This window comes from Paralichthys olivaceus, chromosome 16 (assembly GCF_024713975.1).
Source record: "Paralichthys olivaceus isolate ysfri-2021 chromosome 16, ASM2471397v2, whole genome shotgun sequence".
Taxonomy (NCBI): domain Eukaryota; kingdom Metazoa; phylum Chordata; class Actinopteri; order Pleuronectiformes; family Paralichthyidae; genus Paralichthys; species Paralichthys olivaceus.
The window spans coordinates 16203738-16216249 of record NC_091108.1 but is presented as its reverse complement, the minus strand read 5'-3'; the positions used below and the strand labels follow the sequence as shown (position 1 = coordinate 16216249).

Sequence of the window (12512 nt, the reverse complement as noted above, 5' to 3'; positions counted from 1 at the left end):
TTTGGTGAGTGTCACCAGCTGGTAACCCCCATGTAAACATGTCCCTATGTCCTTCAGATGACAACAGAAATCCTAAATCTGAGATAGACATGATAGGCATGACACACACACACACACATATACATATACACTGTGCCATGGTCAAGTGAAAAAGATGATAGATTCCAAAATCCAAAGATTATGATAATTTCAAGATAATAAGAACATACAGATCTGTGTTTTATACTGTAGACTAAAAAATGGCCATCTAATAGCTCCATGATTCATGGAAAACTGATCCCTTCTGCTCACAATCCAATGAAGAAATGTTATACACTACTTACTCAGCAATAAGGCTTGTGAGAAACTGATTCCGACCACAAAATTCACCCTGAGATACTGAAGAGACATACTCACAGATGAAGCCGTTCTCCCTGAGCCAGTGGTGTGAGAGGAGGAGCGGGAATTCACGTCAGCAGACTGTCAGTCTGAGAGAAAGACACTGGATTAAAATTCCACAGATCACACAGCACAGCAAAATATTTGAAATGAAAAACAAAAAAGGATGACAGTATACGTGGTGGATCTTAGATCGGCAACAAAGACCCAAGATTACAGTCTCTTAGGGGCCTAATAGTTTATCTCTGACAAGCATGTAAAGGATCATAGATCTTTTTTCTCATAGACTGTATAAACATGTTTTGATTAGTCAAAATTGCAGGCATTTTTCTAGGAATAGCCCAGTTCATATGTCCTAAACCCTTTTTTGGACATAAACTCCCCAGAACACAATTGGGTCTCAGGAGAAATCTCAGGAGCATTCAGATGAGGGGAGGGGCCAGGGTGGAGTCTGCAGGGTCAGGACAAGACATAAATTCTGCTCCGGAGATCACATTTTTGTTTACAGCACACCAACGCCAGTCTCTGTCCTTAGATCTCAAACATTGTTGTCTTTCTAAGTTGACATTTTATCAGGGTCTTCCACATGTATGACACATCTTTTTCACCCTGACATACAGCATTTGTATACCATTAGTTTGTTTCGGGTTCGTATCCATTTTGCGTTAAAAACGTCATCAACACACCCACTTGCTTGTTCTAAATCTTCTGTATACCTTGTATTCTCACATGGGCTCGCTCAGACATTCTCCAGAGTTTTTACTAGGGGGCTTGCAGGAGAACCTCCACTGAACGTCTACAGCAAATGACACAGGCATTTGTGTTTTCACAAAAAGCCCCTCCAGATAATTTCAGGAGGTTATCCAGGGTCCTGTGCATGTCTGAAACCAGCTCTAGATGCATGACTTATTATTGTCATTCTTCCTGTATTCACAATTAGCTGTTTTTTCACCAGTGCTCCCAGTGACAAACTTTGACCCAGTCTGATTCACTACACGCCTATAGCGTCATCAATGTACGGCAACAGAAAAGAACAGTATAGCAACCACATCACCAGTACGCAGCCAGTAAGTGAGTCATCAGTCTGGAAGTCTGGGTCCTTTTTCAACAAGAAGCCATGGATGTTCTGTCTGTGTCCTGTTGTTTCGCCATCAACTAACAATAGACAGACGGTGGTCACTTGAGTTCACACCACACGACCGGCTGCACAGCAGAAATGCTGTGAACTGGGCTGGAGAATATATTTCAATAAGTACTGAAATATCCTGACGTTTGAAACGATATGATACCCTATAATTACTTTGATCATGAGTGTCTTAATATATATTTATCGCTCGATAAAAGTTTGATTTGACTCTTTCTTTTCCAGATTTACTATTTGGCGAAGGTATGCAAAAGCAATGTACTTCTAAACTTCGGGCATTCACAAGTATGGAGATCAACAGCACCAGTCACGAATGATCAATTTAAACTCAATCAATGCTGTTAATGATGATCATGATGTTTACATTTCAGTTAATAATTATTTCTGTTATTATAAAATGTGCTAAGTATAGAGATTAGATCTCCACCACGGAGGTGTACTTGGTCATAACACATCTAGGTACAACATAAAGTCGGATACATGTCAAACTGATGGACACTTCTCAAAGGGATTTATAAAAGATGGAAAATGCCAAAGTAACATTAATAGGATGAAGCCCAAAACCTCCAGCCTCCACACTACAAAGACCTGCACGTTCTAACAGATGTCCACGCAGATGTTTGAGTCAGCAGCAAAGTTAGCTTTTAAGTTGCAGAGGAATGGAGTTATAAATCCCAATAGAGCTTGAAGATTGCACAAATAGGGGAGACGTGCAAGTATTTGAAACAATGCAACCAGAAAAGAAAAGAAATCTGACTTTATGTTTAAACTGTTGGACATGAAGCAAAGGACACATTTAGGTTCAATAGCACATTTGTAAAAAATATATGATTTTAAGTAATTAACTGCATTTATTGGTGAGAGGCAGTACAACCGATCCAGTTAAGTCTGCCTAATATTGATTAGCACACACAAGTTGTTGTGTTCACTTTATCAGTGTTCTCTTAAGAGGCAAACAATTAGTACTTGTGTGACATTGGACCAGTGTTAAAACAGCAGCACACTTTGGGTCTCTTCATGCAATACCTCACATAGTGTACAGCACTGTGGTAGAAGTCAAATAACTCCCTGATGAACAGTGGTGGCTTTTATTTCACTTCGCATGAATTTGAAACTGTCATAGTCTGTTATAGTCAATACATAAGGTCTCTATTGAGTCTCTGTGTTGACTCATTTAAGACACATTACCCCGTTAATATTCTAGTGATGGTTTAATGATTAAACCATCACTAGAATATTAACGGGGTCTACAGCTATAAACAAGTTCAATTCAAGACTTTTCAAGAACTTCATAATACTAGATATTAGATTTAAGAACAAACTCTGTTAGAAACCACTGTATTTGTCTTTGTCTGTGAGCAGAGGAGACATTTTCACTGTGACCTTTGGCAGTGACATACCTTAAAAATATTAACACTCATCTTAGCTATATTTAAGAAAAACCAATCCCTTTAAGTCCTTTTATTTTCTCAAATCGAATTAAAGACATTTTAAGGAATCACAGGCATCCTGGATAATGAGGGTTGACCTCATTTGACTTTGCACAAATACATTTGTACAAATATTCCCCAACCTCATCTTAATTGTCCCAAACTCATTGATGTCTCACCCATGAAGTAACACTATCCGCCTGGTGTGTATTCAGCATCACACTTGATAGGGAGACATTTGTGTGGGTTGAACCTGGAGCAGCACGTCGTTAGTCCCACATAGACACAAAGAGCTGTCAGAGGAGACACACACACACACACACACACACACACACACACACACGCACACACACACACAGCATAAGCACTGTTTGCTGTGTGTGTGTGTGTGTGTGTGTGTGTGTGTGTGTGTGTGTGTGTGTGTGTGTGTGTGTGTGTGTGTGTGTGTGTGAGCGGAGAAACTGAACCTTACGAGCTTTCAGTGTTTTCACTGCAGCTCATGTTTCCTCGAAAATAAATCCTGCGCATCTCAAATCTCAGATGACGGAAAGACACTGGAACGATCAGATTTTTGCAAACCTCCAAACCTTCTCTGTCACTACATTCAACTTGCTGGATTAAAAACTTTAAAACGTCGCGTGGTTTCAGGTTGTAGACAGGAGCTGGAAGAAGCCCCTCTGATCGGATAGTAAGGTTGAAGCACATGTTTAAAAACCCGTGTGAAGTGAAGAGCGAGGCGGACATGATGGTTTAAGTCTGGTTTCTTACCGGTGCCGTGTCCTCTTCAGCGCGCTCGCACCGTCGCCGCCTCACGATGTGCCTTCAGCTGTTCCTGTGCCATCACGTGCACGCGCCTCCTTTTTATCAGGCTCCATTTGTCCAGTTCGCGCTCGTTCCCCCTCCAGACCCCGCGAGCGCCTCCATTGGCTTCGGCTGCGACGACGCACGTTCTGCCGTCCGCCAATCGCTGATCCAGCCCTCTCCCCTCTCTGTCCATCACCCCCCCCCTCATGTGTTCAATCCACTTGTCTCTGTAAATATCCCATTTATGTAATTGACTGACCTGCATGTGCCTCCATCACTGAATGAAAAACACTCACTAACTGTGTATAAAAACGAAATAAAGTGGTTGGATCCTTTGATACGATTCAATTCGAAGACTTTTTTCACCCCAACTTTATTGTAGTTACTGTGGCTACTCGTTGGTATCATGTGGAAGGTATGACATATAAAAAGTAAAAAATGATATTGATTATATTATATTTATTGATGTATTTGACTATGCCTTGACCTCAACCCCCCGTCCCCCCTTATTCAACCCCAAGTTATGCCCCTATGTGAATCCACATTGTTTTTTTTATCTCGTGCAGTGTGTTGTACTGCACTGAGCCGTGTGGCTGCACTTTATTGTGCTGCATTTGATACCACAACCTTCAACAGCTGCAACCTTACATTATCACACTGAAACATTATAAACTGCGTTATGTCGCTCTACACTGTGTTACACTGTGTGGTGTCCAAGGCCAGACTCAGTATTGTCTTGGAATAATTTTGACGCTTTAGCTGTTGCCAGGCAACAGCTGTCCGAGAACAGAGTTGAATGAGCGTCCCTGAGGTCTTTCCTCATCTCCATTGCCATCTTCACCTTCATCTTTTTTTTTTACTCTCAGTCTCTCACTCACACATCGCATTCTATCAATTTCTCTCTCTGAGCCAATACAGCCCCTCATTGTGTCAAATGATATGTTGTGTGATATGGTAAAACTCATATTCAGGTGAAATCAGTGTTTCTAATCTGAACTAAGGGGGAGTGAGTGTTTGTGTCAACATCAGACATACCTTAATAACAGAGTCAGGGTTAATCAATCCCTAGCTTTCCACAGTGAAATGTGTAGTAAACAGATGGCTTCTCTTGATCCACAGCCACCTTTAGGACTCTCACTGTTTTGGACTGACCTCATCTCACACCTACTGGCCCAGGAGTGGAAAGTTGGCGGGGAAATCCTCTGCAGAGAACCTCAGTGGGCAAAGGTGTCAATCCTTCCTCTGGCACATTTGACCATATTAGTTGTACTTGGCCCTTTTCATCTCGCTGACATCCCAGCATCGGAGTAACGTCTGCCGACAACCTCCCGGGAGTTTGAGTCCGTCTGCAAAGCATATCTGGACTGTTATTAGCCTAAAATAATAATATAATCTGGTAATATTTGGTATTCAGACCCAGAAAGATAAACCTTGATAAGCCTTGGAGAGTGTATACCTCCACCAACTGGCTAACACCCATTTTCGCTATGTTAACTATTAACTATTAAAGGAATTCCTGGATCTGCTCATTTGTCCAGATCCATGCCAAAATGTAATGGCTTCTTTCTTGGGCCACATCCCATCAGTCCAGCAAAACTCATGGAAATTAATTTGGTGGGTTTTGCATTATTCTGCCAACAAACCAACAAGCGAATGACACTCAGTAAATCAAATACATCCACCAAAGCTCCAAAGTCCCCTTAAATTCAATCAAGGCTGCATTAAATTACACACAGAGATATCAGTTCTCTTAATGTTTAAAAAAAATCAAGATCCATGGATTATTCCCTGGGAAATTGGTGATAGTGCCAAAATCGAATAGGCCTCCTGATGAAAGAACAAACCAAAAATAAAAGACTTGACAAGGGCAAACACCTCCTTGTTATATATTGATAATATACATCAGCAGCATTGGTACAGTCACTAACCTCTCTGTGGGATCCATACATACTGTATCTTTCCCCTTGTGAGATGTGATCACTGGGGGCATAGAGCACAGATGTTTTTCATAGAATCCATTCATTTCCGGAGTGTGGGCTCCATTCCATACACACATATTAGTAAGGCTGCTTCACTGCATTCCTGACACACATGAACAGAGAGTAAAATTAAATCACTCAAGTTTGCTGCAGCTGTGAGGTTTATTTCTATCCCTGTCTATTTAAGCCTGACTAGATATTTTTGGCTATTCAATCATTCTTTTGTTTTCCAGCTGTCTGGTAATGGGCAATATTGTAGATTGGTATTATTAATGTTCTTGCAAAGAGCAAAACAAACAGGGATGAAAAAGAAACGTCTTTCAGTGACAATTATCAGCTACTAGGCAAAACATTGAGCTGTTTTACATGCTGCTTGTTGAATATTGCAAAATATTTTAATTATTTAGCAGCTGTTCACACCTAAAATTCAGTCAGTCAGGCCACAGATTCACCAGCAAAGTCAGGCCAAACGAAAATGTACCAAAACACAGACAACCTCCCTCCTCTCTAGTCTGAGTCTCATGGGAAGCAGTTACTGAGGTTAGCCCCAGGTTTGCTCCTGCACTGTAGAAATAATGTGCAGATGTCTATTTGAAGCATCATCCGTCAGCACAGGTCAGAGATGAGCTTTACAGAGGTCAAAACCAGTTGTCCTTCCACTCCACTGACCACTGGAAGTTTCACTTTTCATGGCCGCATTCATTTCTTGGTCACATGGTCAGCAGTAAAACAGACAGAGCCTATTCGTTTGTTTTACTATACAGAGAGTTTAATCAATGTTAGAAAACAAAATGCAGTCGGGAGCTAATAAAATTACCTTTGAGAGCTTTTCAGGAATTGTTAGTGTTTTAAAATTGTGGGAACGAGAAAACAAACTTCCAATTGAACATGTCAGTTATGAGAGGACAGTATTATATTGCATATCAGATATTGAGATAATCAGAAAAAATCGGAACCTCCTGATTATGGCTACAGACGACAATGAAACAGAACATGAGGATGTTATATCGATTTACAATTGAAGATTTCAATGGCCCCTGAAGATGAAACACAAAACAACAAGCGTCAAATCTCAAACAGCGACTTTTGCTATGAACAATTTGCACATGCAATTCGGACAGAGTTTGCAGGTTAAGCCCTCTCCTCTCCAAGGATGAAACACATACTCTTGGACTAACAAAACATATTCATATACAATATTTACCATTCAACATGGAAAAAAATCATTTATAAACTGAAAACATGATCTGCTGTATGTTTGAATTTCTTTGTAACCTGCAGCAATATCACATGAACATCAGTTCAACACACTCACTGAACATAAAATGTATGATGTGCACTAATTAATGCTTCCTCAAAGACATCTGATGACTTTTGAGGAACATGTTACTGCACCTACAGTTCAGTTGTGAACATGCTCTATTTGTGCAGTCTAAAATGATCTTTGGTGAGAACGTAAACGATTGCACCGAACCAAAATGCAAGTCTTTAAAGTCACATTTCCAAAATACAAATATATATTTTTTTTACCTGATTATGAGTCCTACAACTAGTTGTCAGATAGCATTGGTTAAGATAACTTGCCGTGCCTTTACACTTAAACAGCAAACAGTGCTTATGCTAAGCAAACCATAGTTAAGTACAGCCACATCCCTCTTGAATAGTGAGGGCAGGCAATGCAGTGAGCTTTATGGTGTGCTTTAAAATAGGGTTATCTTTTAGTGTAGAGGATCCCTTTATGATATTAACTGAAGAGTAATAAAATAGCAGGCAGCTGCAATGAACAGGGGGGTTTGCAGGTTGAAACAAAGGCAAGACAAGCTAAAATACACGGGTTAAGGTGGACAGTGATGGTGTTAAAGCATAGGCAGGGTATAGGCATCGGTCTTTCCCTGGTTCCAGACATAAGGCACATTAATAGGGTTCATATCGTTGTCTCTAACATCCCCCAATATAAAAGTCAGCCTGATAACATTGACATTTGACATTTTGCAGCCTGATCATCATCATCTCCACTGAGTGCAGGACTCATATGCTCCTTAGCCTGCAGTTAATCCATTCAGCTATCCACCTAAACCACCAAATGATCTATCCATCTATCCTTCCTTCTTTCTTTCCACTGTCCAACAGCACTCTACCACTGCTCCCAGCTGAAGTCATCACCGCCTCCAAACACGACAAAAAAGCCGAGGATGGTGAGGAAGATGACAGCGTTTCCTGTCATCACCAGACCGCAGGCACCCCACTGGATCTGTGAGAGAGAAATATCTTAATTTTGGCATCCATAATATGTCAGGAATAATCTATTAACTTGAGCAATACAATTTTGCTATACTGGTTTTAAATGTTTCTTTAGATATACAAATTAATAATATCTGATGTGGTGCACACAGCATGGATGTACACAAACAGAAAAACATGAGCCTTTCAACATGGGTAGAGAGAACTCACTGTGCTATTGCGGGCTAAGACAACAGGGAGCCCGAAAGAGGAAACAACGATGCCAGTTGTTAAGAAGTAGGCCAGCTCTCTGCATGCATTGCTGGAGGAGTCGGAGTCGTCACTGAGGCGTCTGGATATGAAGGTTGGGATGGGGCTCAACACGTAGAAAATCAGTACAAACAGCGGCCAGTATACCCTGCCAAAACAGGTGTGGAACAGTTAAAGGTGCTGGTTTGTATTTGATGACACGATGGAATGAATTTGCAGATTGTCAAATAAAAATGAAGAGATACCACTTTTTTAAATGGGCACTCTACAGATTCTACAAGTGAAACTCTGTTTATCTATCACTAGGAAGTAAATATCATGTCTTTTGTGACTTTGAGTTATCTCAGCTTGAAGTTAAAAAATCTTTTTCTGATAGCCTACATTACCAACCGGGAGCGTGGCCTCTGAATGAAGTGGGCAGGGGGGCTGTAATGATGCTATTGAGTTGGATTATAGGATTTAGTATATTTCTGACAACTATTTTTTAATCTGCCACCTAAAAGTCCCTAAAATGATAAACTTGGACTGGGCTATTTTTGCTAACTGTTTTTGTTAATTTCTAATACAAAGTCAGTTGACTTGCAGAAATGTCTGTACTATCCCCTTAGACACACTCATAGATGTTCAATACCTCTACTATCCTTTTAGGACACAATAATACATGTTAGATATCTGTACAATCCTTTTGAGAAAAACATTATACATGTTAAATAGCTTTACGATCCCATTAGGACACAATAATACCTGTTAAACAATGGTACTATCCCTTTAAGACATAATGATGTTAAATATATGTATTATTCCTTTAAGACACAATTTTACATGTTAGATATCTGTAATATCCCATTAAGATACATGTTAAATATCTGTACTATCCCCTAGGAAACAATGATACCCGTACCATCCCTTTAAGGCATAGTAATGTATATTAAATATATCTTTTATTCCTTCAAGACCCATTAAGATACATATTAAATATCTGTACAATTCCTTCAAGACATAACTTTACATGTTAGATATCAGAACTAACTAATTATGGCCCAATTATACACAATGAATAACTGTATTACTCCTTTAAGACACAATAATACTTGTAAGATGTCTGTAATATCCCCTAAAGACACAATAGTACATATTAAATATCTGTACTATCCCTTCAAGATACAACAATATATGTTAAGTTCCCTCCAAGACACAATTCAACATATTTAATATCAGAACTGTATGATAAAGACCCAATAAACCATGTTTAATAAATGTTCTATGCAATTAAGACACAATAAACCTTGTTTAACAACTGCACTATCTCTTATAGAGTAATAATACATGTGTAAAGTCTAGTTAGAGCCTATATAATAATAATAATGATATATAGTGCATGTGTGGTTATTATTCAGAGGAACATACCCGTACTGTTCCAGTGCACAGCCCAGCAGGAGAAACGTGAGTCCAATAGCACCACTAAAGGACAAACCAACCAGTGCTGAGAGAAGACAAGCATTAGTCACATCACATACACACAGATAGATGTTTCCTGTCCAAACCTCAAATAAGGAACAAAGCCGGTTGTTAACACGTGAAGTGATTGTGTATCAGTGAAGTTCACTGATTGTGGACAGTCACTGACAAACTGGTTGTTAACTTTACGAAGACATGAGAAATCTTCTAACGGGTCTTGATGTCCTCGGGGCAGAGTTGTTCCTGTCGACAGGATTGAGCGCAGCTTCTCAAACAATTCAAAGTAGTTTCACACTTGTTGAAGCACTGACGCACAAAAACAACGTCTAGGTAATAAACGTAACGCCCCACTCTTCAACTAATTCACTAACGCAGTTAGTAAAATACCTTTGATGCCGGCCATGGCGATGAATGTGTGGGCTGATTATAGTTTCTGTTCTTTCGTTGTTTATGTGCTCTGTCTCTTCCTCCTGATCAACCTTCTTCCTGCTTCCTCCTTCGGCTCTGTTGTCATGTGACCGTCTTAAAGCGACAGTGCACAGCAGCAGGCCTGGAATCACTAACTTTGCAGTATTTATCTACATCCTTGTTATCTTGATTCATATTCCTCCTTTTGCAGCTCCAGTGTGATGGGCATTTTTTCCTTACTTATTGAGATAAGATAACATAAAATAAAATGGCCTAGCATCACTTAACTTTACCTAACATAACATAAAATTACATTACATTACATATATTAAATATACTCACTTAAGTCTCAACTGTGCAATATTCACTGTGCTATATTCATCTGTCTGTGCAGTATAATCGGCCCATTCCCTGTAAATATCCCCACACTACATATATTTCCTCCTGTCTTTACACTGTTTAATTCATATTGTTTTATATATTCCTATACCTAGACTTAAAGGTCCAGTGTGTAAGATTTAGGTGAAAGGGAACTATTGGCAGAAATTGAATGTAGAATAATCCTCATGATGTTTTCACTAGTTCCTATCATCTAAATTGTATGAATTGTAGTTTTCTTTACCCTAGAAAAGGCCCTTTATATTCAAATACTTTATATTTATATGGAAGGGGGGGGGGGGGTCCTCTTTACGGAGACTGCCATGTTTTTTACAGTAGTCCAGACTGGACAAACTAAACACCTTTTGAGTTTTTATGACAATTAAAGGCTACCACGGGTTCTTTTTCATTTTTAGAAGGAGAAGGTGAGGTGAGGTATGTTCAGCTGCAACATGCAATTTCAACACTAGATTGAAAATTCTACACACTGTACCTTTAATTATTGGATGTCACTTATTACTTGCTGATGTCTTTTTGACTCTTGCTGCTGTAATACTGCAAATTTCCCCATTGTGGGACTAATAAAGGACTTCTTATCTTAAATTATCTTATATTATACATATTACATATATGATTTGATTGATCCCAGACTGAGGAGATTACTTGTTATGGCAGCAGATTAGAATGAGGTAGACAAGAGAATAAAAAGGCATAGTAAAAAGAAAACAATAATAATACAGAATATGTAAATACACCCTTTACTCGGAAATATTGTTTATCCAAAGAAGTGCCTGAGTAAAGTGCAGCGGCACAAGATGAATGCATAAGGATGTAAACTGTGCGTGTGTTTGGTTTCTTATATTTGTCTTAGTATCCCCCTTTCATATGACATTTATATTGTCTTTGTTCTATGTTGGCTCTTTGAAAGTATTTTGTATGTTTCAATAAAAAACTAGAATGGCACTCAGTGCAGAACATAGCCAAGGCCCAACAGCGCCCTTAAATTAAATCAATCTGTATCAAATTTCAAACACTCACAAAAAGCACTTCCTTACACATGCCTAATTGCCTAATGCCCACAGTAAAAATGACTTCAGATGAACCAGGCCTATATTTGGTGTGTCTGTTTGGCATTTAGTTTATAATGTGGAGATGAAACTAGGGGAAATATAACGTACTTCAAACAGCATGTGTGATCAGAGACCAGGACCAGATGTTAGCAGCTTGATGATGCTGCTGACCAAATGGAAATCACGCTGCCACAGGAGCTGGATATTTTCCTGCCTGTTAGAGCATGAATGTCTCCTGCATCACCTTGGTGTATAAGGAAGATGTGCAGTCTTAATACAAAACTGAAGTCATGGGAACTAAATTGTAGAAATTATATCAAATATATGTCTAAAAATTGCTTTGTTGCTGTTCTTTATAATTTTCAGGAGAGATAATGGCAAAATTGAAGGATGTTTTTGTGTTTACATTCACAGGAGCTGGCATGTTGTCATTCATCCTCCAGCACCCACATGCTCGACTTTCACGGTTGTTATTTCTGCTGATGAGATTCAGTTTCCCTGAACAATAGTTTGAGGTTGGTAGCAGGAAACACCAGTTCTCTTCTTTAGTCTTAGTGAACTTTATTGTCAACCAAACAATGCAACAGGTAGAGGATTGAAATTGCATTTCCCCATAATCCAAATGTGCAAGTAATATATAACACACAACATATAACATACAACAAATAGTGCAAACAAACAACAACAATGGAAACAACATATACAGACAGAAAATTGACCTATAAGTTGTAAAAGAAAAAAGAAAAAGAAAAAATTCATTTGAAAATGAGCACTGGCTGCATGAGGGAATGTTATTCATGTGACAAACTGTGTGTTGCCTTCTTATTTCCCTCAAAATCCACCTCTCTAGGAGTCTTAAATACTCCTTCTAAAAAAACATAATGCTGGCACCTTGACTGTGCTAAACCAGATTTCACAAAACAGTGAGAGAATACATGTTTAAGAAAAGAGTTTCAGACAGGAAATGAACATC

At 39.1% G+C, this 12512-nt stretch overlaps 2 protein-coding genes across 2 annotated transcripts in view; both read right to left on the bottom strand.

Annotated features, from left to right (window-relative positions):
• LOC109646308 (3',5'-cyclic-AMP phosphodiesterase 4B-like) overlaps positions 1–3783 on the bottom strand; it is a 47186-nt gene extending 43403 nt beyond the window's left edge. Inside the window, exons 1-2 of the mRNA XM_020112042.2 lie at positions 3721–3783; positions 397–467 (exon numbers count right to left, since the gene is read on the bottom strand). The gene's annotated coding sequence lies outside the window, so the exon portion shown is untranslated. The remainder of the gene's footprint in view (positions 1–396; positions 468–3720) is intronic.
• Positions 3784–6482: 2699 nt separating this feature from the next.
• On the bottom strand, positions 6483–10229 carry LOC109647656 (leptin receptor gene-related protein). Its single transcript, XM_020113467.2, has 4 exons — positions 10071–10229; positions 9633–9708; positions 8187–8373; positions 6483–7986 (listed from the first exon to the last, which is right to left on the bottom strand). Exons 1-4 carry the CDS (start codon positions 10084–10086, stop codon positions 7870–7872), a joined length of 396 nt encoding a protein of 131 aa, XP_019969026.1. The 5' UTR covers positions 10087–10229; the 3' UTR covers positions 6483–7869.
• Between the last annotated feature and the right edge of the window lie 2283 nt (positions 10230–12512).

Excerpts from the sequence above, each read along its gene's own strand:
- LOC109647656 (XM_020113467.2), bottom strand. Across the intron at positions 8,374-9,632 it reads TGTGCACTGGAACAGTACGG|GGTATACTGGCCGCTGTTTG; the intron begins GTATGTTCCTCT and ends CTGTTTTGGCAG. Across the intron at positions 7,987-8,186 it reads TCTTAGCCCGCAATAGCACA|ATCCAGTGGGGTGCCTGCGG; the intron begins GTGAGTTCTCTC and ends TCTCTCTCACAG.